Genomic DNA, 26,178 nt, shown 5'->3' with positions numbered 1-26,178 from the left:
GGTTGGCGCGCTGCTCGAGGTGGGGTGATCTTCTGTGACCTTAAATAAGACCCCTCTGTGCCCTATATAGTAGATAGGTCCCTCTGTGCCTCCATAGTACATATAGTCGGTATCCCTCTGTAGGTAATTCTTCTGGTAGTTACCTCCACCACCCAGTATGTAGTATCCACCAATATAGGAGGCATCTCACTGTAGGTTTTACACCTGTTAGCTAGCCCCCTGATAGTTGCCCCCTCAGCAGATAGCAGCTCCCCTGATAGTTACCCCCCCCAGCACATAGCATCTCCCCTGTTCCCCCCCGCCCCCAGCACATAGCATCTCCTAGGGCTGGGGTGATGTGGGCAAAAAATAAAATCTCGTTTTTTCTTTTCTCGATTTTTTTTATTTATTTTTTGATGGGTGTAGTAGTATAGGCATAGTGGATAAGGGGTGTAGCAATAGTAGAAGCATATAAGATGAGGGGTGTAGTAGTAGATAAGGGGAGTAGCAGTTTTGGGAGTAGTAGTAGTATCAGGAGTGGAGGTAATAATAGCAATGGTAGTAGAGCAGTATTGGGGGTAGTAGTAGAGCAGTATTAGGGGTAGTAGTAGAGTAGTATTGGGAGTAGTAGTAGTAGAGCAGTATTGGGGGTAGTAGTAGAGCAGTATTGGGGTAGTAGTAGAGCAGTATTAGGAGTAGTATTGGGGGTAGTAGTAGGGCAGTATGGGGGTAGTAGTATAGCAGTATTGGGGGTAGTAGTAGAGCAGTATTGGGGGTAGTAGTAGAGCAGTATTAGGAGTAGTATTGGGGGTAGTAGTAGGGCAGTATGGGGGTAGTAGTAGAGCAGTATTGGGGGTAGTAGTAGAGCAGTATTAGGAGTAGTAGTAGAGCAGTATTGGGAGTAGTATTGGGGGTAGTAGGGCAGTATTGGGGGTAGTAGAGCAGTATTTGGAGTAGTATTGGGGGTAATAGTAGGGCACTATTGGGGGTAGTAGTAGGGCAGTATTAGGAGTAGTATTGGGGGTAATAGTAGGGCACTATTGGGGGTAGTAGTAGAGCAATATTAGGAGTAGTATTGGGGGTAGTAGTAGGGCACTACTGGGGGTAGTAGTAGGGCAGTATTAGGAGTAGTATTGGGGTAGTAGTAAGGCACTATTGGGGGTAGTAGTAGAGCAGTATTAGGAGTAGTATTGATGGTGGTAGTAGTAGGGCACTATTGGGGGTAGTAGTAGAGCAGTATTAGGAGTAGTATTGGGGGTAGTAGTAGGGCAGTATTAGGAGTAGTATTGGGGTAGTAGTAGGGCACTATTGGGGGTAATAGTAGGGCAGTATTAGGAGTAGTATTGGGGGTAGTAGTAGAGCAGAGGAGAGATATGGGGGTACTTTATCATACAGGATACTGTGTGATTCAGCACCCACCTCCATCATGTACTGCTCAGGGCCTGGTGGCCATAGATACAGAGGGAGGAGGGCCCTGAACAGTATATGGTGGAAGGGGGGACTGCATCATACAAGATCCCCTGCCCCCTTCCTGTATACTGTTCGCTAGGCTTACTGTTCGCTAGGCTAGTATATGGGGAGGGGGTTACTGTTTTATAAAGACACCCGAGGCTCCGCCCACCCGCGGCCGTAAGCACCGCCCCCTGGCCGCAAGTCCCGCCCCCAGTCTCCGTGACCCTCTAACCCCCCCCCCCCCCTCTATTTCTTTACCTGGGCTTGCCGTTCCTCCTCTTCTGTAGGGCACAGGCAGCTCTGCAGGAGGGGCGCTCCGTCCTCACAGCTCAGCTCCTTCGTTCATTAGTGGAGCAGGGGAGCTGCTTGTGCTGCTCTGCTTCCTGCTCCACTAATGAAGGAAGGAGCTAGGGGGCCCCTGGGGGATGGGGGCCCTGGGCAAGTGCCTACTTTGCCCCCCCCTAACGCCGGCCCTGCCTGTTGTACTACACTACTGCATTATGGGGATCTGCAGCTCCATCCTGTATCTACAAACTGCTGCTGTGTTATCAGATTTATGTAGTTACTATCAGGGGCGGTCTTGGCATTTCTGGGGCCCAAAGCGAAGTTATGTCTGCCCCCCCCCCAGCACGCGCTCCACAATAGACCGCTGTGTGCTGCCCCCAGTAGTATATACCCCTTGTGTACTACCCCCAGTAATATATACTCCTCGTGTGCTGCCCCCAATAGTATATACCCCTTGTGTCCTGCCCCCCAGTAGTATATACTCCTTGTGTGCTTCCCCCAGTAGTATATAGACCCCCTGTGTGCTGCCCTAGTTGTATATAGACCCCCTGTGTGCTTAGTGCTTAGTTGTCCCGAGCAACCAATCAGATTGCATCTGTCATTCCTCACAGATTCTTTGAAAAATGAAAGGTGGACTCTGATTGGTTGCTAGGAGCAACTAAGACAATTCTACTTTACACCAGGTTGATAAATCTCCCCCTATGTGTTTAAAATTGCTCTGTTCCCAGCCTTATAACGCTTTTATCCTTTGGTCTATGGGGCTATGTGAGGTGTCATTTTTTGCGCCATGACCTGTACTTTCTAGAGGTACCTTGTTTGCATATATGCAACTTTTTGATCACTTTTTATTACAATTTTTCAGGATTTGATGCAACCAAAAACATGCAATTCTGCACTTTGGAATTTTTTTTGCGTTTACGCCGTTTACCGTGCGAGATCAGGAATTGACAGTTTAATAGGACGACAGTTTAATTTGGGGAATTACGCATGCGGCGAAACCAAATGGTTTGTTTATTTATTTATAAAATGGGGAAAGGGCGGTGATTTAAACTTTTATTAGGGATTTTTTTTATTGCTAAATTTTTTTTTTTATATTAACCAAAAGTCCCCCTGGGTGACTTCTATATACATAGCATTGATCTCTAGAGATCAATGCTGTATATATATATATATATATATATATATATATATATATATATAATAAATGTGGTTGACGACATTTTTGTGTACATTAAAAGTAACTTGCTTTTACACAGAGATTTATCTGATAGAAAATCCAACAGACACAAGATAAGTCTGTTGAAAAAAAAATCCAGAAAAGGTCATCCAAAGACTGCAGTTCTATTAACGCTTTGCATTTTGTTATAAGACATCTGGGTCCATCCAGATCTTTAAACAGTTCAACTGCTTGTGCTCATGTAGACATAAACATATGAATTATTTCCTGTCACCACTATAGTAAAAACATTCATGACTCAGATAAAATGTATATCTTTTGAAAATAATTTATTTTCCCTATAACACTAGGTCTGAGGGTACAACATCTGCTTTAGATTGAACATCAAAATGGCTTCGTTTCTTATGTTGAGCAAGGGTTGATCTATGGTTATAACATTTCCCACATTCTAAACATTCAAAAGGCTTCTGCCCTGTATGGATTACCAGATGTTTAACAAGGTCAGCCTTTAATCTAAAACATTTCCCACATTCTGAACATAAATATGGCTTCTCCCCTGTATGCGTTCTGTGATGCTTAATAAGATCAGACTTATGGCTAAAACATTTCTCACACTCTGAACATGAAAATGGTTTCTCTCCAGTATGACTTCTCTGATGTTTAACCAGGTCAGAATTCTTGCTAAACCATTTGCCACATTCAAAGCATGAAAATGGTTTCTCACCTGTGTGGATTACTCGATGTTTAACAAGATCAGATTTCTGACTAAAACATTTCCCACATTCTAGACATGAAAATGGTTTCTCCCCTGTGTGAGTTCTCTGATGCTCATTAAGGCTTGATTTCCTTATAAAGCATTTCCCACATTCAGAACATGAAAACGGCTTCTCTCCACTGTGTCTTTTATAATGTACAATGAGATCTGATTTCTGGCGAAAACTTTTCCCACATTCTGAACATGCAAATGGTCTTTTATCTGTGTGAATTATTTCATGCTTGGAAAGGTTAGATTTCTTCCTGAAACTTTTCCCACATTCAGAACATGAAAATGGCTTTTCATTACTGTGAATTTTTTTATGCATGGATAGAATAGATTTCTTTTTAAAATGTCTCCCACACTCAGAACATGAAAACATTTTAACGCCATTGTCTCCTGTGCTTTGTTTAAGAATCTGTGATTGATCAGATGATTCAATGGGATCAGTAGATGGATCTCTGCTGCGGAGGACTATAGGTATAGTTGTAAAAAGAAGTGTTGTCAAATGTTCTCCACAATTGTCCTCTGTGATATTGCTGCATTTTACTTCACAATCAGGAGATAAAATGAGATGTTTGTTGCAGGGATCTGCAATAGAAACAGATTTTCTTTTATTGTTTTTGCAAAACCCAATAAATTTCATATTTTACAATGTTTCTCCATTTCATATAACTAATCATGATTTAGACGCCCTTCCATCCCTAAAAATAAAAGTTATCTATTCCTACTATTAAAGGAGTAGTGCGGCAAAAAAGGTTCTCCCCCATTCCCTCCCCACATGAAAATTTATATAGATTCATAATATACTCTGGTAGCCAATAGAAGCTCCTTACCCCACTTTTCCCGATCCTGCTGGCCAATGGAAGTGGCTTACTTCCGGGTTTGGGCAGGACCATCTTACAGCCCCGAGCACCATCTTGGGTCGGGACGTAGGGCATGCCTCCCTTACCTCCCTAAGCTCTGCTATTGGTTACCCTGCTGCTCTACCTAGCGCAATGCCACTACTATTAGAACTGCAAGTCCCAGTGCACTCAATGGCCATAAACTGGACTGACATGTGCATGGCCATCGGCTCCGCTGGGACTTGCAGTTCTAATAGTACTGACATTGCTGAAATAGCGCGGCAGGCTTTACTTCTTTAAGGCCCTATGACACAGAGTCAGGCAGATATACTGTATATCCCCTTGTTATAGAGCCACAAGCATGCAGATGTTTGCTCATAGGCTGATCGCAGCCTTTCCGCATGTCAAAATATAATCTTCTCTCGGCCTCCCTGTGTAATAGGAGATGCATGGCCAACAGCTGATAAAGGCAAAGGGCTGTGTGATTATCGAGCCTTGTAATAGGTCCAGACTTTCATCGCTCCATCACAGTGCAGGGGGGGCTGTATAGTACGGCCTTTACACATTCTATAACTAAATAAGGATGTCAATGGAATAGCAGTGTAAAGGGGACCAGGAGGAAGCCTAGTCAGCCAGTGTGTTCCCCTCTGTATGGAAAGCGCAGGTGGAAGCAGGCAGTACAGGCGGGGTGTCTCACGTTATTAGGAGCCACAGACCCCGCACTATTGGAAATGGGGATTTATTTGCAACGCGTTTCGGCCCACTAAAATAAATACAGGGGCCTTTTTCAAGCATAAAAAAATACTGAACAACGATGCCTTAAATACAAGGAAGGAGGTTTGGCCACATTTGCCTCACTTCCGGTCTATACACAGTACAAATAAGTGTCACCAAGTATATAACTATAAAAATTAATAAGACGTAACTTACGATGAATCTTCCATACCGGAACCCACATACGGCGCCATCTTGGATTTGCGTCATCTGGTCACATGGGGAGTTGCGGTCTGCTGCTGCCGCACCTATTACACAGAGCAACAGGCAGCACACCATCGCTATTGTGATCATTTTGATTGATTGATATGTTTAAAGGGAACCTGTCACCCCCCGTGCCAGGGTGACAGGCTCCCGACCCCCCGTTAGAGCCCCCTATACTCACCTAATCCCGCCGGGTCCCGCTTCTGGAGGTGGTCGGGTGATGAAGATCTCAGCCGCTGCAGCCCGGCGCGCGCGCTGAGAGATGAGTCCAACACCCATAGAGAATGACAGTAGAGTCCAGCGCTCCGTCATTCTCTATGGGTGTTGGACTCATCTCTCAGGGCGCGCACCGGGCTGCAGCGGCTGAGATCTTCATCACCCGACCACCTCCAGAAGCGGGACCCGGCGGGATTAGGTAAGTATAGGGGGCTCTAATGGGGGGTCGGGAGCCTGTCACCCCGGCACGGGGGTGACAGGTTCCCTTTAAAGACAGTGATCAGCCGACAACGAGCATGTTGGCTGATCGTTGCATTTTAACATGACCTATCACATCAAATGATTATCGGCCAAGTACAGCCAGTAATCGTTGGGTGTAATAGGGCCCTTAGTAAAGCCTGGAACCTTAGGGTATGTGCACACTGAGGAAAACATGAGAAGGAATTGCGGCTCGTCCCCGCGCGCTCCCACTTCACTCTCCGCCTGTGCCATAGACTCCATTGTATGGTCAGGCAGATACCGCCACCCGCTCGAAGAATGAATGGGTTCATTCTTCCAGCGGACAGCGGAATTTGCCTGTGCACAGAATAGTCTCTATGGAACAGGCAGAGAGAGAAGCAGGAATCCGCTGCAAGTCAATAGTATGTCGCATTCAGAGCAAGGTTTCATACTTATCAGATAAGTTACAGAAAATACCGCCCAATCATCTGATTTTACTTACCTAGGAAACAGAATAAAAGATTACTGTAAAGACAAAATCAGAATGTGTGAGATCTTTTCAGCATTCAATGGTTACCACTCACCGGTCATAACATATCTAGGAATCCCCCCGTCGTGTAGCTGGGTGACATCTGTATATGTCTCTTCTTCTGCTACGTCTTCAACTTTTATATTACTCAAACTTGTAATCTAATTCGCCACATATAAAACAAATGATGAACAATTAATAGTTGGAGAGCATATAGAAAGAACATATAGAGCAATAGTTGGCGTTTGCTGAGATACTGACTACACAGTCCAATTTAAAACCAAGGTACTTGGAGATATTCACCATACTGTGCGGGTTCTAAGTGATTCGTTGCCATATGACTATGTGTTGAGGTAGCAGGTAACAATATATACACATTTCCTGGCAGTAGAGGGGTCAGGCTCATAGACTTGATCAGGGACATTTCTATGAGTATCATGCATCCTTTATTGTTGTGTCGGATGTTTCATTTGTGCCCATTTTTCATTATTTTTTATGTTTATATCATGTAATTTGGAAAACAAAAGACGAAAAGTAGACAGATAATAAAGTTTAAAAAGAAACCAAAGATATGTTACCACAAACTATATTAACACCATATTAACACCAGATGCTAGGATAATAAACGGATGGCAGGGGGACACTGAGGGACACAGGGCACTGGAGGGACACTGAGCATCCCTCTGCCATCATCCTCTCCAGCAGCCACAGCCCGCACAGCTCTGGGAGTCGGGTCGTGACATCACCATTTTATCCAGGAAGTGACATCACCGTTTTATCCAGGAAGTGAAGCCTTGACGCAGTAGTAAGTGTAGGGAAAAAAGCACTTTATAAGCATTACCCATTATAAGTGTGTATTGGTCATTTGTGAAATTTCGGGGGGGGCAATAAAATACGTAAACAAAGATTTTCGCTGGACTTCTCCTTTAATTACAACCCACACTTGACCTGTAGACAAGAGGCTGTGTCTGGAAGAATATGGCCATATACGTTCAAACGTACAGGATCCGCAGCAGATTTAATGGCAAAGATATCAATGTAACTAAATGACTAAACATAGCATCAAATCTGCTGAGGATTCTGTATGTGTGATTGCACCCTAAAGGGGTTTTCTACAGCAACATATTTGACATAGCCACAAGATACACCATAACTGTCAGAAAGATGATGGCCAATTGCTTGGACCTGCACCTATATCTAGAACAGGGGTCCTCTTTATTTGCTCGAGGCTCAATGTCTGCGATGGATATACCTACGGAACAACTGGAGATTTCATGTACATTTGGTAAATCCATTTACCTGGGGATCTTGTGGGATGTTGGGATTTATCTCTGGATAATCCTTGGAGTATGGAGGGCTGGGACCTATCTCTGGGGTTTTCTCCGCACTGTATTTATCTGTTGAAGACATACATATAGCGATTGGATATTTGTATATACTGTATATCACCCAGTTAGCATCTAATTTTGGTAAAAGCTGCACAGGCGTCATTTTTACTATATTTTTGGCTCCGGACATTTTTTTTATTCCCTTCCCTATTATGTCCTAATAAAATGAAATAGAAAAATAAAGACTTTTAAATCACATAAAAATTACCTTTTCTCATTCTTCTGTATTTTACTTCTAGATCTATACTTCCAAGATGGGAAGGGCAGTGCAATATTTCGATCATCACATGTGCGCAATCACAATATGATATCTACTCCCTCCCATCTCAGATGGTATACATCCAAGACAAGACCAAGCCAAAAGTGCAGCCCCTGGAGGCAAGAACACCTAGTCTTAAACGAGAAGTCAGTCGGGGGGTGGGTGGAAAATCAATTCGGGCAGGGAGTGGGGGGAACATAACAAAGACAGTATGCTTACCAGACCTCTTGCCCATGCTGCGCCGCATCACCAGGCTACTGAACCCCGCGGAATGTCGCTTTCTCCCGGCTTCAGAGTACGCCACAACCCAGATGACATGATATGGAACTGAAGGGTGACATTTAGCCTGTTCAGCCAATAAGTGACTGCAGCAGTGTCCCGCCCCAGTCAGTGACTGGCTGAGTGGGGCATCCGTTAGCCGGGTTGTGATGTAGCTGCAGACTGTCAGCGGGGTCCAGGAGCGGGTCATGGTGCTGTGCGGGCACTGGGATGGGTAAATATAACTTCTTTATTCTGTTCCCCCCACCCCTGGACGGAATTTTTTTTTTGTACCCCCACCCCCTTCCCCCCGGACTTCCCCTTTAACTCTTTTAAGGACAGAATTGTCTCCTCCTACCAGAATAAATGAGTGTCTGGTAATTCTTCATAATTATGTCCTCATACAGATCCTTGTGTCCTTCTATATACTCCCACTCCTCCATAGAGAAATACACAGTGACATCCTGATACCTTATAGGAACCTGAAACAAGAATATTGATTTAAACCATGCCTGATGTAGGAAACCTTTAAGGCTATTTGTTATCTATTTATACCATTAAAAGGTATAAAACACTTACTATAGCGTAATCCCAGTATGAGATTAGGGACTGAAGTTTATAAGTAGTTCAGGGAGGAGGACGGCCTTTGTCACCCATTGGGGCCAATGGCTTAAAATGGTTTTGTTAAAATTATTTGACTTGTCCTGCATAAAGTACGTTCTCATATGGCTACATCAATGGAAAAATAAAGTTTATTATTTAATTACACGTGCCCCAAATTGACAATATTAAAAAAGTACAACTCCTTCTGCAAAAACTTGTACACTACAACTTCTAGAATAAAAGAAACTTTATTAGTATCAATATATATTGATGAATAATTAAATATATCTGTCTTTAATCCATTCAGTAAACTAAAATCCATTGGAATAAAATTGGATCAGCTAAAAAAAAACAACATTTTGGGGCATTTTCTAAAAAGCACTCAGTTGTCCTACCGTGACCAGTGATTGGCTAAGTGGGCCATCACCCCTGAGACAAGTCTCGGAAGTAGAGGTGGGATTATTTTAGGAGGATACCGGAGACTGGAAACCAGGGGGCACGTGGAGAGGTAAGAATAGCTTCTTTACGTTTTTTTTACATACTTGCAGCCATATATCTATTGTTTTGCATAACTAGATTCACCCCTTTAAGTTTTCATGCATACTTTCTTTTGCTCTTTGAAAACTTTGACCAATATCATAAATATCATAGCTTTTGGTAGAACATTTCTGAACCCAGAAGTTGCCACAAAGCAGGGACTGGACCTCCAGGAGGAAAGTGTTTTTTTTTTCTCTTATAAACCTCCCTCCCAGCATTCCCAGCAGCGCTCACCTCTCCCGCCTCATCCAGGCCTCCCTTGAACTTATTTAATGAATCAGTCATGACATCATCATGTGGCAGAGAGTTCCCCAGTCTTACTGCTCTTACAGTAAAGAATCCACATCTGTGCTGGTGCTGAAACATTCTTTCCTCTACAGACCTTGGAGTAAAAAGACCACTAGAAAGACCTCTGTACTGTCCATTCATATATTTGTACATTGTGATCAGATCGCCCCTAAGATGTCTTTTTTCTAGAGTAAATAACCCCAAGCTTGATAACCTGTCCTGGTACTGTAACCCTCCCATTTTAATGTTTTTAAGGCGTCAACAACTCTGAACGTGTGAATGCAGCCTTGGTGTTGTACCATCCCTACTAGACATTATTTAATCACCACACTACTAATACTTTGTAGCACATGGACAGATCACAGATATGACTCTTTCTTGAATCTCTGAGGAATAACGGGGGTAAAAAGGCAAACGTCTAGCACGCTTGGGTTAATCCAAACCTGAGTTTGCAGCATTTGATTATTGGTGGCTGAAGAAGTTGGATGCAGGCCTAGGGAGTTCTGGGAAACAGAGATAGCCTTGGGGCTGCATCCAACTTCTTGAACTGACAATTACATGCCGTACACTCGGATTCGGATAAACCCACGTGTGCTAGAGGTTTGCTCATCTCTAGTGGAGACTTATAGGCCATTCATGCTCCACTATAAATGCTGTTAAGAAGTATGTGCTATGCAGCTCTCTCACACCACTTTTAGTAAAGACAGGTACTTTGCAAAAGGTGGTAACAAAGGGCTGCCTTGCATACACTTCTTATCTGAGTTCTCTGCCGCCTCTGCTATTACGTGGAGCGGCGTGCAGCAGACTGTCACTGACATGATCGTGCTGTTTCCGCATATTAAAACACCACGATCAGAAAACATTGTTCATGTCGGCTGATCGCTGCCTTTCAACATGCCCTATAGTGGTGTGTTTACACACACTGATTTATCTGACAGATTTTTGAAGCCAAAGCCAGGAACAGACTATAAACAGAGAACAGGTCATAAAGGAAAGACTGAGATTTCTTCTTTATTCAAATCCATTCCTGGCTTTGGCTGCAAAAATCTGTCAGATAAAACTTTCTGTGTAAACACACCATTACACAAATCGATTAGCAGCCTTAACAGCCGGTAATTGGCCAAGTAAGGCCACTAATCGTTTTGTATAATTAAAGCAGCGGTTTAACCCTCTTTGCTCCATAGCAAGATGCACTGTTATGTGTTTTTCAATGTTGTCTTCAGGCAGTCATCTTTATATACATCATTAGGCTATGTTCACACAATGTTTTTTTGGACGGCCATTATTTTGAGACAAAATTATGGTGGTATTATGCGAATTGTCTTTCAGTTTGATCATTTTTGTGGAAATGAAAAGAAGGTGGAAATGTCTCCGCTAGGAGCTCAGGGTTCAGCCAAGTTAACTATTTGTGGGAAGGTGCTTCTTTTTGCATTTTGTATTTTCAAGGAAATTGCTTTGCCATCTTCCTTGTTCTACACGACATGGAGAGAAAGGAACGGCTGCACATCCCATCTATGGCTGATACTAATGCCGCTAAGCATGGGCCTAGCGGCACTAGTGTCAGCCATATGTGGGATGTGCGGCCGCTCCTCTCTCTCCATGTCCCACCTTCCTTGTTCTACCAGTATGTTTTCCTTTTATAACATTTTGTATATACTTGTACCACATTTTACACACTGACTGACTGGAAACAACCAACATCTTTGGCCACACTCCACATTGGATTTCCATTTTTGAATGGGAAGTTTTAGTCTTTTCTATTGATTTACCAGACAAGTCTCTTTTGGAGCCATGTTTTCATTCTATTCTGTCTATTACTTTATCTTGATAATGGTATGCCACATTTGTTTGACTGTATTAAATGGGTAGCGGTAGGTTAAGGGAGACAGGGCTTTACATACTCTCAGCGGAATGAAAACCTGCTGCAAGTATGTAAACCCATACTTGCAGAGGATTTCCATGCGGAATTTGCAGCGTGGAATCCACAGCGATTTGGTACATGTGAAGGCACCCTTAGGCTCATTGTGAACGGGGCCTAAGGGTTTATTGATGCACTGCAGATTGTGCTGTTATTGTTGCTAAAACCGCGCTGTGATTTAAAAAAAAAAAAAACTAAAATTCAATTTTCAAACAATTTTTCTCCATGATGTACATTTACTAAACCCTTATCTATATAATATGCTGCTAAAATAATGCTGAAATTCATCCAATATGCTGAAAATTTTTTTTTTTATGACCTACATAATAAACATATTTATTACATCTCTACAGCTACATGCACATAAAACACTAACATGCTATATAGCTCTTATAAACACTATAGATATACACTGTACATAATATATAACTGTTTCACACATACAGATATAGGCTATGTTCACACAGCGTTTTTTCATCCCTGTTTAAAATGACGTCCGTTATGTTGAGTCTAAAATAACGGACGTCATTCAGCAGCCTGGCCTCCCCTTAGTGGCTGGTGTATGCACATTATTTTAGTTTGGGATTACTAATTGCCCTTTGGGTGTGGCTTAATTAAAAAGTCCATTGAATTTAACAGTAAAAATGGAGAAAGAGCAGTGACAAAAGAAAAACGGTGTGTGAAAAGCTAATAAACGTCCGCTGTTTGCAAAAGACGTCTGAAAATAATGATCATGTTCAATATTTTGACGCACGCAGCGAAAACATCCGTTATTCAATACACTGTCTGGCTATGTTTACACAATGTCAAAAATGGAGAAAAACGTCCGTTTTTGACACGATTTAACTGACTGCAATGGCAATGCATTGGAGTCAATGGGAAGACGGACGTCAATTGCACACAGTGCATTGAAAAACTGACATTTTTGCCGCGGACGTCAAAGTAATGAACATGAACATTATTTTCGGACGTCTTTTGCAAACAGCGGACGTTTTTTATTAGTTGTTCACTCACAGTTCTTCTTTTGTCACCGTTCTTTCTGCGTTTTTACTATAAAATTCAATGGACTTTTAAATTAAGACACATCCAAAGGGCAATTAGTAATCCCAAACTAAAATAATTTGCAAACATCAGTCATTGCACTAATGGGAGGCCAGGCTGCTAAAAAACGTCCGTTATTTTATACTCAAAATAACGGACGTCATTTTAAGCGGAGCTGAAAAAACGTTGTGTGAACATAGCCTTTGTCTTTTTATTGACAGCCATTGCAGCTAGTTGAATCTCAGCAAAAACTGACGTTTTTTTAAATCTGAAAATTGGCCTTCTTTTCAATATTTTTGATGTTGTGTGAACATATACTGTAAAATACTAACAATATATACAACCCTTAAAATATTAATAATGTGGCACCCTGTATAAAACACACAACTCCTCAAAACGTCTCATTACATGCAATATAGAATTATAAAAAGGACAGAACAATTACAAGTCACATTTATCCACCACTAACTTATCAGTAGATGCTGGATCCCAGTGGGTTAAAGGACCTGTGATGATGTCATGTACATGCCATCGGTCACATGTGTGGGAGGAGTCTGCAGGGTGTACTGCTGGAGGAGTTGAAGGACCTTTTCTAATGTAATGATCATGTGATCAGTCAGATGTGGGGGAGGAGCTGGAGGAGACTGTCTGCTGCTTGCGTTACACTGTGTGTATCTTGTATGGAATGTATATGGTGTACAGCTACTTCTTGTGTGCAGTGTGTATGTGTAACACGCAGAGCTGTGTGTGACAGGCAGGTCAGAATCTTAATATGATGGGATGTTGTTTACCACGAGGCTGTATGCTCGTGTAGAAGCCTCCAGAACCCTCCAGAGCAGGAGAGGCTTACTATGGGAATCCCAATACAAAACCTCTCCTCCTCTGGACAGTTCCTGTCTCGGCCAGAGATGTCAGCAGAGAGCACTGTGTCAGACTGAAAATAAAACAATATTCATGCAGGACATACAGCAGCTGGTAAGTATGGGAAGACGTGAGATTTTTTTTTTAATAGAAATAAGTTACAAATCTATATAACTTTCTGACACCAGTTGATATGAAAAAGATTTTCGCTGGACAACCCCTTTAAGTAGTTGCTCTCAGTGTTAATCCATGGCACTGACCAATATGTAGATTGAATAACGATCTGGTGTTGCTTTACAGCTAGATGTATTTAGAATTTCCAGATAATTCCACAAACTGCAGGCTTTAGCTACGCAGTGGTACTTGAAGCAATGGGAGATGTTTTTTTTTTTTAAAAGGGTAGTCCACCGGGGGGGGGGGGATTTTTGCCGATCTGGCCGGGGAGGAGGTGGCTGAGGGCAGCAACGTCCACTCACCACCCTGATTCCCGGCAGCTTCCTGGTCTCTGACACTGGCTGAGCGGCTTTATCCAACTTCAGCAGCCACCGCTAATCAAATGCCGAAAGTTCGGGTTCGGATCGACTCGAGCATGCTCAAGGTTCGCTCATCTCTAATAAAGAACCATATGATCCGAGAATACCACAAAAACATTCCCCAAGACCATAATGTTGCCACCACCAACTTGTATTGTCCCATCAGGGGTTTCTAGGTGTTTGTTTTCCCATTTGATGAAGCAGAAAGTGTGACAAAGCAATTCTTTAGTAGATGAAAGTCTTTTTGGATCTCTCATTACCAACCACAAGAAATTGTTGATATTGTTTTCCCATTTCGCTGCACAGACTGGTATTGCAAAAACAACCTAGCGGGGACTCTAGGGCCCCTTTGTCTTCCTACTATGGGTCATAGAGTTACAGGATAAGTGGGGTGATCTCTATAAAAGACTTGTCGTTCATGATGCTAATCTGAGAGTCTCCTTTTCATATTTCACATATCTCTGTGATGAGAACGAATATTATTACTCATTATTCTTACATAGGCGACACGGACGACCATTGGAGGCAGATGTCTGGGTTAGGAGGATTTACTGTATGTCTCTAATGCAATTGTATGACATGAATTCGGACCTCTGTTTCGGTCCTGGTTGTATTGTTTACAAAACATTTTTCTTTTGCTGAAATTTAAATAAAAACATATAAAAAATAAAAAGCAGAAAGTGTAACTGACTAGAGAAGATAACCCTTTGCCAATAAGAAGTAGTCTAATTCTGATACTGCCCTGAAAACGGAAGCCTTTTCTGCCGCTGGAACTTTACTAGCAGGGATCATCAGTCTGCTTCTGAGCCGTACAGATGCAGTAGGATTCGGTGAACTTGCGTTTCAGGCACGTCTGCCCACCTTAGAAATATTGGCAACCTTGGCTCGAAAGCCGATTATTCAAATCCTTTTCCAACTTGTAATAAATCACCTCACAACAAAAACAAGAGATGTGTGTGCTGACAGTCTATGGCACACCTTATATACCCACCAAGCTACACGCTGCTAACATCAAAGGTAGGACGCACAAAGCAGCGCAAGTAAAGAAAAATACACATAAAAAAGGAATAGTAGCCAGAGCGCCTGTGGCAGTTTTTCTCGGGTGAAAAAAACATAGAAAATTGACTTTTAACATAAACTGTCTATTCTTACCTCTCCATGCTCCCCCAGTGTTCTCCAAGTCATCTTCGCGTCTCGGCTGAGGGAATCCGCCTCTACTTCCGAGACGGACATGTCTGGTAGTGACAGCCTGATCAGCCAATCTCTGGCTGTAGTGCTATCCCGTCTTGGTCAGTGATTGGCTGAGCAGACAGTCACTGCCAGACAAGCCAGTTTCAGAAGTAGATGTAGATTTACCCAGTCGGCACCCAAAGATGACGCAGGAGGACACCAGGGGAGTGCGGAAAGGTAAGAATAATCTGTTTGTTATGTTCTCACCAAGGGCAGCAAAATTAATTATGGGCAGAATCCTCCTTTAAGGAATTGTTGTTTAAAACCCTTGGGTTTGAGGATAAGGTTAAAGGGGTAGTGTGGTGTTTTTCTTTTTCTGCTTAACACACATTACAAAGTTATATAACTTTGTAATGTGTGTAAATAAGCTGTCAGGCCCCATTCCCCCTTTTTTCACATATTTTCACACTATTTTTCTGCATAAGCAATATGGTGTTTTTGTTGTGGTACTTAGAACATGATAAAAAAAAAAAAAAAACAGGTTTCTAAAAGTGACTTTTAATTAATTATATTTGAGGTAAAACCTTTGCCGTAGCCTGAACATGACCATGGCTTCGCTTCTTATGCTGAGCAACAGCTGAGCTCTGTTTGTAACACTTCCCGCATTCTGAACATGAAAATGGTCTGTCCCCTGTATGGATTACTTGATGTTTAACAAGATCAAATTTCCGAATGAAACATTTCCCACATTCTAAGCATGAAAATGGTTTTTCTCCTGTGTGAATTCTCTGATGTTTAACAAGATCAGACTTGTGGCTAAAACATTTTCCACATTCTGAACATGAAAATGGCTTCTCCCCTGAGTGAATTATTTGATGCTTAACAAGATGAGATTTCGTGCCAAACCATTTTTCACATTCTGAGCATGAAAATGGTTTCTCTCCAGTATGGATTACAAAATGTTTAACAAGATCGGACTTCTGACTAAAACATTTCCCACATTCTGTACATGAAAAAGGCTTCTCACCTGTGTGAGATCTTAGATGTTCAATAAGACTTGATTTCCTTGTGAAGCATTTCCCACATTCAGAACATGAAAATGGCTTCTCCCCTATGTGAGTTACATAGTGTTCATTAAGAGATAATTTCCTGCTAAAACTTTTTCCACACTTCAAACATGAAAATGGCTTCTCCCCTGTATGGATTACCTGATGATTAACAGCAGTGGACTTATGTTTAAAACATTTCCCACATTCTGGACATGAAAATGGCTTCTCCTCTCTGTGAGTTCTTTGATGTTCAATAAGACGCGGTTTTCTTACAAAACATTTCCCACATACAGAACACGAATATGGCTTCTCCCCTGTGTGAGTTCTCTGATGCTCAATAAGAAGTGTCTTCCTAGTTAAACATTTTCCACATTCAGAACACTGAAATATCTTACCACCTGTCTCTCCTGTACTTTGTGTAACATTATGTGATTGATTAGATGGAGCTTCTTTGTGATTAGTTGCATCAGAAGAAAGATCTCTGATATGAAGAACAGATGGTACAGTTGTAAGGAGTTTGCAGTGTTTCCCTTGACCGTCTTCTGTGATACAATTGTACGGTTCTTCACAATTTGGATGTGAAAGATTTCCCGCAGTGTTTTTGGTGCAATTGTCAGCTGGAAACAGAAGCAAATTTCATATTTTGCAAAACAGATATGGATATTTTAAAAAGCTTCCCATAAATGTTTAGAACACACATTTTAACCCATAAAGACCAGTTATTTATTTTATTACACATCCTATAATCAAAGCAGGGTGCCAATAAAACTGAGAACACAAAAAATCCTCACCTACCAACATTAAAAATTTTTTGTTCATATCAACTGGTAACAAAAAGTTTAAAAGGTTTGTAAATTACTTCTATTTAAAAATCTCGTCTTCCAGAACTTATCAGCTGCTGTATGTCCTGCAGGAAGTGCTGCCACCTCTGTCAGTGACAGTGAACTGTCCAGAGCAGGAGAGGTTTTCTATGGGGATTTACTACTGCTCTGCACAGTTCCTGAATTTCTTTTTCACGTAATTGAGATACAGTTGCACTAGCCTGCATAATGGTATGCAGAGGAATATAAACCATGAACAGGCCACAACACTTATTAATGGGGAAGCTAGACCTAATAGTAGAAACTAGTCTATATCTACTATAGCACTTTTTATACTATTACTATTGTGACCATCGCTATTGCAAGAATCTAGGGGTATGTTGACACAGCAGATGGTTTCAGAAATAAGCTGAATGGGTTATTAAAAATCCATGCACAAGCTGTGTACTCTAGTCTGCCATATGGGAAGACGTTTTCTCTCACTTTTTACTGACTGAAGAATATGGAATACAAGGTTATAGTGGAAACAAAAAAGAAAAATAGATGAATTAGTTTCAGTATGTAATGGTTATCACTCACCCTTACTGACATCTGTAGGAACTTCCTCCTCCTTGCACGGATGGCTTACTTCCACACATGTATTCTCTTTTTCTTTTATATCATTCAGAATTGTTACCTAATTCACCACAGATAAAACCAGAGATGTACAGTATGAGATTACGGTATAAGGTAACACAGAGCAACCGCTCACCAAGCTGCAGCCATGATGTGAACCACAGACAATGGCGTAGCTACCATAAAGGCAGGGTAGGCAGTTTCTATGGGGCCCATTAAGGAGGGGGGCCTGGGGATGCACAGGGAAGATAAGAGTCTCCTGTGTCCTTCTGCTTAACCACTTATGTACTGTAGTGTGTAAGTGACCCAAACCTCACTTACATGCTCCAACATGAAAAGGGTTAAAATGCAGAGGACAAGATCTTTGCTACAATGCTCTGAGGGGTTATCAGTACACAAGCAGTAAAGCAGAGAGCTCATTGTCTTCCTTTTTAACTTTTGTTGTGGTGCAGCATGTTAGGGAACATTGGGTCACTTACACCCTGCAGTACATAAAGGGTTAAGCAGAAAGTAGTCTTTGTGTTGTGTGTAGGGGAGGGAGGGCACAGAACATTTTTTTGCTATGGGGCCCAATGAATCCTAGCTACGCCCCTGACTGCAGACAAACCTTCCTCTCACAGGTACTGATGGCACATGTTGTAGACTTGGCTTCAACCAGGAACCTGCAGCTATGTCATGACAGGGGCTTTTCTTCCACGTATTCTGTGTCTAGTGGTCAGCGTCTGTGCCATAATAGAAGGACTGGGGTTGGGGGCACCTCCCAACCAAGAGTACAACCCCTATCTCAGAAATCTTTGCCATATTTTGTGGAAATATTTACTGACTGACTGTGTATCCAGATTTTCATAATTCTACCTACCTGATGGTGTGGGATATTTGGATTTTTCTCTGAATAATTCCTTAAATATAAAGGACCCGGACGGTTCTCTGATGTTTCTTCTTCTCTTGAATGATCTGTTGTAAATACAAATCTTACTAAAGTCATCTATCATTAACACCTAATTTAGGTAGAAGATGCACACATCTAAAAGTTCATGCTATATGTGATATTAGGAGAGTTTTGGAAGGGTTAGCTTGTCACATCCACCTGACCTCCTCAAGAAAGCCCACAGATCCTCTACGTTAGCATGAAGCCGCATCACAGAGGGGATATCGTCACACTGGGGACGGGCTGCTGGGGAATAAACTGGTAGTGTGCGCGGGAACTAGGCTGCGGTTCAAAAAAAAAAAAAAGACACACCGGCATCCCCACGCCAGTCTATTCATGTGAAAAAAAAAACACAAAGCGATGTACCTAGTGGTACTATCACTTTATAAACAATTTGTGACATCAGTTTCCTCACTAGCCACCTCATCACTGTGTGGCTCCAAATCAGCTTTTTCTCAGTGACTATACACATGCCCTTCTTGGTGGTGACGTGGTAGGGTATTATCCCGCATTGGTTATTACTTGTTCAAGATATTCACAAACTTCCTGACTAGATTTTCTATCCCCAGATGCCATCAATTTACTTCCACCTGACACATAATATATGACCCCAATATATTGTCATATATATGGGTTTTGCCAGGAAATTAAAGTGCTGATGGAGTGACAGACGGTGCCTTCTAGAAGTTTCACCCTCATGTGTCCCATCATTTTTCTAATAGATGTGCGGCAGATGGCACCATATTCTGCATCCAGTGGACTTAAAAAAAAGGTGCTAATCTTTTTATTATAGTTTTACCTTTTAGTTCCACTCCTGTGTTTGGTTACAAATTCTGAATAAAATACTACATGTGAAGTAAGGGTGGGTTCACACTGAGGAATTCTCGCAGATTTTCAGGCAGATTCCGCGTCAAAATGCGCAAGGAATTCCGCCCATAAAGAATGAACATTGTGAATGCACATGGGCTTTAAGGGGCTTTCCGCTTATTTGTTCACACAGCAGAATTTCCGTGCTGAAAATTCCGCCGCAGATCCGCTTTTCGTCTGAAGAATTGACATGTCAATTCTTTGGGCGGATTCCACTAGGGGAATCCTTTAGGAGTCAATGGGGCTTTAATTCTGCTTGAAATTCTGCTCGAATTCTGCTTACATTCCGCTTAAATTCCGCTCAAATTCTGCTCATATTCTGCCAGAGCTGAATAGGCAAGGAATTTCAAGCAGAAAACTTTCCTCTACAATTCCTCGAAAATTCCTCAGTGTGAACCCACCTTAAGTGTGCTGCATGAACTCTCCTCATGGCCATATAACGCAGCAATAAAACCTGAAAAAAACTGGAGTATCAACTGTACAAACAATGCAAACAATCAAAAAGAAAGTACCTGAATATATCAGAGGCTGGCGATTCTCCATAAAAATGTCTTTGTATTGATCCTTGTGTTCTTCTAAATACTCCCACTCCTCCATAGAGAAATAGACTGTGACATCCTGATATCTTATAGGAATCTGATACATAGAAAAATATAAACTCATTGTCAGCCATGCAATTCCTGAACCATCCTGGTTTCTTTACTTACTGGTGCTGCCCACACAGCTCTTATGATGCAGTGTATATGCTGCTAATCTCCAGATATACTGTTCGGCCCTTTTCCGACAGATAAGGAGGGCTTGCCATTACAGCACTACCCAACAAGTCTTCACAGGTGTCAGCGCTCAGGACTCACATCCAGACACAAGAAACAGGAAATAAATGACAGGGCAGTGTCCTGTGTAAGGGCCTGCTCACACTACGAAATCAGGGCCGAAATTCTGTGCAGAACCCCCGCGCACGGACTCGGCACAGAAACCTGCCTAGTATCTGTTTAAATGGGAGGGCTTGCACGCCTCCACTCTCCGCTCAAAGAATTGACGCGGGGGTCCCGCATGGAATTTTGGCGCTGATTCCATAATGTAAACGGGCCCTAAGGGTATGTGCACGCTATGGAATTTACGCAGAGACTTCAAGGATTCCACCGGGAGCCTCCGCTTGAAGTTTTGCCCGTCGCATAGACTCAATGATATCTGCCAGCAAATTCTCCTGTCCGCCAAATGAATTGACATGTCGGCGAACAGCGGAATCTGCCAGCAAATATCATTAAGTCTAAGGAACAGGTGGAACTTCAAGCGGAGGCTGCCCAGTGGAATCTGCTTAAAAGTGTCTGTGGAAATTCTGTGGACTTTTCCCAGCCTGGGCTTTGAACAGCAGTAATTGTGCCCCATAAATTCATGTCCGTGCACAGTATTCTGTGGACCGGACCTCGGAGCTCCTGGCATCAGCATTCATTATGATGTCAGGAGCTTCAAAACTGCTTAATGCACGGACAGTAATTTGTGGACGTGTGAATAGCCCCTAATGGTGCGTTTACACAGGCAGATTTATATAACAGATTTTTGAAGCCAAAGCCAGGAACAGACCATAAACAGGGATCAGATCATAAAGGAAAGACTAAGATTGCTCCTCTTTTCAAATCCATTCCTGGCTTTGGCTTCCAAAATCTGTCAGATAAATCTTCCTGTGTAAACGCACCATAAATCTTGTGAAGGCTTCTTAAATTATACTTTGGAAAAATATTTTTTTTTAAAAATAACCATCTTTTTTTTTATTCAATAAGTAGTTGTATATAGACTGCATTTAACATGATCTAAGAGATTACTTGCTACTGTGACTAATGGTGCGTTTACACAGAAAGATTTATCTGACAGATTTTGGAAGCCAAAGCCAGGAATGGATTTGAAAAGAGGATAGATCCCAGTCTTTCCTTTATGACCTGATCCCTGTTTATAGTCTGTTCCTGGTTTTGGCTTCAAAGATCTGTCAGATAAATCTGTCTGTGTAAACGCACCATAACAAAGGGGTCAGTGCAACTATCTGCACCTTCCCTTCTGTGCTTCTTTAGCAAAAATGGCAAACCTAAACAGTTTAGTTTCTTATATAGTATTCAGCCTTTATTGCTGTCACATACACGACTACCAAGATGACCAGAAACCTCCCTCCTGGCATTCCCAGTGGCTCTTACCTCTCCAGTTAGCAGCTCACTGATCTTGTTGATGAGTTCCAGAATATCCTGATAGAGGTTTCCTTTATGTATCAGTGATGCAGGTAGAGGAACCCGATTACTGCTATATTCTTCCTTCTCATCAGGTATCTTCTTCACTACTAGGTAATCCTGTACAGGGAGAGAGGTATTGGCCTAGATTTACAAAAACAGGCTCATTTTTATAAACTAAACAAAAAACCATATTACACAAATCAGGCAGATAACTTCCAGTGTAATAGAGAAAGCGATCAGCCAAACACTCACATATCTCGCTATTCGCTCATCACTAAATAAAATCTATTACAGAGTTTCTTATAATCGCCAAAAAAATTAAATGACAGCTACACATTAAGGGCCAGTTCACACGTAGTAAAAATCAGCGGAATTCCCACCTGCTGTCTGTTTCAATGGGATGGCCCGAGCGCCTCCGCTTCTGCCACTGTCCTCCGCGGAATTCCGCAGATTTTACTCTGTGTGAACTGGTCCTAAAAGATAGATTTTATGACATGTGGAATAGTTTCCTCACCTCTCCAGTCAGCAGGTAAAGTATCTGTTTGGTGAGGTTTAATATTCTCTCTGCCACCTGTATTCTGTCTTTCTCCATTCTCATGTCAGGAAGCAACCTGTTTTCTTGCTCAAGGAACTAGAAGAGAAGAGGGCAGAGTGTGAAAGTATTTACACCCATACAGTATATCTCACATATGAAGGACAGACTATGAGTTACTTTTTGGCAATGCACCAAACATGTCATCCCAAATATCCTGCCATACAGTGCACAGGTAACCATACAATGCAATGATTTACACCTCTGCTGTACCGTAGTTAAAGTGCCATACAGTGATAAAAACAATACAAAGTGGGATTCACCATTTGACGTTGGACAACTATTATCTAACTATATTCAGTGAAAATTACCGCAGATATCACTCTTGAAAATATTGACTGATGATTATAATAATAATTATTTATTGGGGGGGGGGGGGGAGTAAATAAATATATCTATTAAAATAAATTGGACATGCAGATAGCGGTTTTGCTGCTCTACTGTGATGTAATTAAGGAAATAACAGATGTCGACTTATCTATCAACTTAGGCCACAGTATTAAATGGGGGGAATGAATAAAAGTGTGTGTGTCATAACTCTGGCACAAAATACAGTCTGAGGCTGGGTTCACACTACGTATATTTCAGGCTGTATTTGGTCCTCAAGTCAGGTCCTCATAGCAACCAAAACCAGGAGTGGATTGAAAACACAGAAAGGCTCTGTTCACACAATGTTGAAATTGAGTGGATGGCCGCCATATAACAGTAAGTAACTGCCATTATTTCAATATAACAGCCGTTGTTTTAAAATAACAGCAAAAATTTGCCATTAAATGACGGCCATCCACTCAATTACAACATTATGTGAACAGATTATGTGAATCAGATTTCTGTGTTTTCACTCCACTCCTGGTTTTGGTTGCTATACAGCCTCACAAATACAGCCTCAAATATACTGTGTGTGAACCCAGCCTAATGGTGCGTTCACACCTACAGGATCTGCAGCTGATTTTCTGCAGCAAACTTAATTTAAATAACTGAACACAGCATGAAATCTGCTGCGGATCTGCTGCAGATTCTGTAGGTGTGAACGCACCCTTAACCAGCAAACATCTTCTGTCATATCTGAATATCTGACATATTATAGTATATTTGGAGAAAGAAACAGGACATTACCTGCGATGTAAGCAGTGTCAGGAACAGTTCTACTTTGCTATGTAAAAATGGGGGCCTTTTAGTTATTTTGTCCAAGCCATGTGTCTCCTTTCTATGATGCCTGAAGGCAGTAAGAAATACATTAGGCTAACAAAAAAAAAAAAGTTTTTTCCTCAAATCAGAAGACAGAACTTGTGTCCCTCCCTTAAAGCGACACTGTACCCACAATCTGACCCCCCCCCCCCCCCCAAACCTCTTGTACCTTCAGATAGCTGCTTTTCATCCAAGATCTGTCCTGGGGTCCGTTCGGCAGGTGATGCAGTTATTGTCCTAAAAAACAACTTTTAAACTTTCAGCCCTGTGTCAAATTGGCATGGCCAAGAGTACCAATGCCCTAGGATTGCGACACCCCTCCTTTGGGGGGGGGGGGCAGATTGTGGGTACAGAGTCACTTTAGGTTGGCTAGATGAATTAGGCACTGTTCATATAGTTTTAGTGATGTACACAATAATAAAGCTCCACTTTCCACACTGTGACTAATATGGTGCTTTTCATTCTGTCAGGCCATTGTGCTGCTAAAAGAGTAAGTAGCAGTAAAGTAGACTATGCTATTTCCTTATTTCATCCCCTCGTCTTCATTTTACTGATATACAGGCATCAGCTTCAGGCATGTGTGTCAATCAGTTGAGCTGCAATATTCGGGTAACAAAAACAAAGCTAAAGCTTTGGCTCTCCAGGCATGATGGGACTTGTACTTTTGCAACAGCTGGAGGGCCTGAGTTTAACAACCCTGTTCTAAATTATCCCCCTTCCCAATACCACCCTATGTCTATTATACATGTGTAACCTAACTTGCACCCTTTCCCTGTTTTTTTATTTTTATTATTTACCTGCTCTGGACATCTAAAATCCTCTACTCTGTGTCCTCTCTGACAACACGCTGCTCCCTCCCTTTGTAGACACAGGACATGTTATCTCCTCTCTGGGGGCCGGGTTAGCTGTCTATAGACTTAGAGACATCATCCGCATCATCTCCATGCACCTGTTCACTAGTGAAAGTGCTCCTTCCATAGACTTACATGTGTCCCTGAGCCTAGGTCTCTGTAATATGAAAAGTTATAGTTCTATCTCTGCTGTCTGTGGCATATGTACCTATCTTTGTGTCACAGCTCTGTATATTGTAAGTGTTATGGATGTTCTTAGAGTCTGGATGGCAGAGATCAGCAAGCAGAGATCTAAACCTACACTACACCCCCCACCCATTATGCAGCACATAGCTATACTATGCGCATCAGCTCTGCTACATCCTCAGCTAGTACGGAATACATACTGGGGTGATGTAATGCAAAAATCAGTGGAAAAAAAAACAGTCCTGTGTTTACTGTGCAATAGTAATGACAGCAGTGGGCAGGAAAGAAAGCTAAGCATCCGGAACTGACCGATACGTATCTCTGACATGTCGCTCTGACAAGACAGAAGTTTTTAAAAATTACAGTTACTTTAAAACCCCCAACATGACACACATTACATTATAAAATTCACAAAGATATACACTGTACACATGCATATCTACACAAACATATAAAAATGCTAACAATACACATAACACTATTTCTATATAACACACACAGTATATAACACACACCACATATAAATCAAAGACAATAAACACAAATCATACTTATAAGTAGACGCTGAATCCCAGTAAGCTAAAGGACCTTTGATGATATCATGATCATGTGATCTAACCATGTGTGGGAGAACTCAGCATGAAGGCTGTGCTGCTGTAGGAAGTAAAGGACCTTTGATGATGTGATGATCATGTGATCAGCACATGTTTGGGGAGGAGTCAGGCTCCAGGCTGCGCTGTTTGAGTTTCATGTAGTTTTTCCGTTGATTAACGACAAAAACCCCCTGTAGGTGTATTGTGTTTCCTTGTTGACTCCCAGCTAACATCTGCCTGCTGCTTTGTTGACCCATTTTAAGTCGTGTTTTTAGAAAAACAGCATTAGGGTATGTTCACACTGAGAGAATACGGCGGAATTCCAAGGATGCTCAGTGTCCTGCTGTGAGTGAATGAGAGGTCCTCCGCTCTTCTGTCTGTCACAACTTTGGCCCCGTTAACACTGAGCAAGAACGTCGGAATTCCCGTCTCGGAATTTCTCCGTGCTCAGTGTGTTGCTTTGAGTGAATGAGTGGGCACGCGCTCTTCTGCTGCTCTCCGCTCCAAGAAATGACATGTCACCCTCTCCTTCACTCAAAGCAGCACACTGAGCACGGAGGAATTCCGACATTCTTACTCAGTGTGAACATACCCTTACATGGAGGAGACCAGGAGCTGATAGCTATAGTGTGCGGGGCACAGAGGTTAGCCATGTTGCTTTGTAGTGTTGAGGTTCTGGGATAACAGCTGCATATATGCTCCCCATGGACTTTATCAAACCTTCCAAAGGGAACAATCTCTGTACGGTGCTGCAGAATATATACAGTAAATAAAGGAACAATACTGTTATTATTGTACTGTGAGGACAGTGTAATAAAGAGAGATGCTACTTCACCTCATGTGAGTCACCATTCTATTTATTTATTGCTGAGGTAAACTTGCATCAGATTCCATGCTCATTTAAAGGGGTTAGGGATGGTCCGAACCTGCTTCGGTTCGGGTTCGTACGAACCCGAACCCTCGGAAATGATTCCCGCTG

At 42.1% G+C, this 26,178-nt stretch overlaps 1 protein-coding gene across 3 annotated transcripts; it reads right to left on the bottom strand.

Annotated features, from left to right (window-relative positions):
- Positions 1 to 15,851: 15,851 nt before the first annotated feature.
- On the bottom strand, positions 15,852 to 25,232 carry LOC138799579 (gastrula zinc finger protein XlCGF57.1-like). Of its 3 annotated transcripts, none has more exons than XM_069980966.1 (8): positions 25,158 to 25,232; positions 23,498 to 23,597; positions 22,304 to 22,420; positions 21,757 to 21,930; positions 20,083 to 20,206; positions 18,635 to 18,729; positions 17,740 to 17,836; positions 15,852 to 16,956 (listed from the first exon to the last, which is right to left on the bottom strand). In XM_069980966.1, the coding sequence occupies exons 1-8, from the start codon at positions 25,226 to 25,228 to the stop codon at positions 15,857 to 15,859; spliced, it is 1,878 nt and encodes a 625-aa protein (XP_069837067.1). In that variant the 5' UTR covers positions 25,229 to 25,232; the 3' UTR covers positions 15,852 to 15,856. The 3 variants fall into 3 exon arrangements, with proteins under 3 accessions (XP_069837067.1, XP_069837068.1, XP_069837069.1); XM_069980967.1 differs by having other exon boundaries at positions 21,757 to 21,906; XM_069980968.1 differs by lacking the exon at positions 25,158 to 25,232 and adding an exon at positions 23,739 to 24,375.
- Positions 25,233 to 26,178: the final 946 nt, after the last annotated feature.

Source organism: Dendropsophus ebraccatus, chromosome 8 (genome assembly GCF_027789765.1).
Source record: "Dendropsophus ebraccatus isolate aDenEbr1 chromosome 8, aDenEbr1.pat, whole genome shotgun sequence".
Taxonomy (NCBI): domain Eukaryota; kingdom Metazoa; phylum Chordata; class Amphibia; order Anura; family Hylidae; genus Dendropsophus; species Dendropsophus ebraccatus.
Note: the sequence above shows the minus strand (reverse complement) of the source record. Positions and strands in the feature narration are given on the sequence as shown.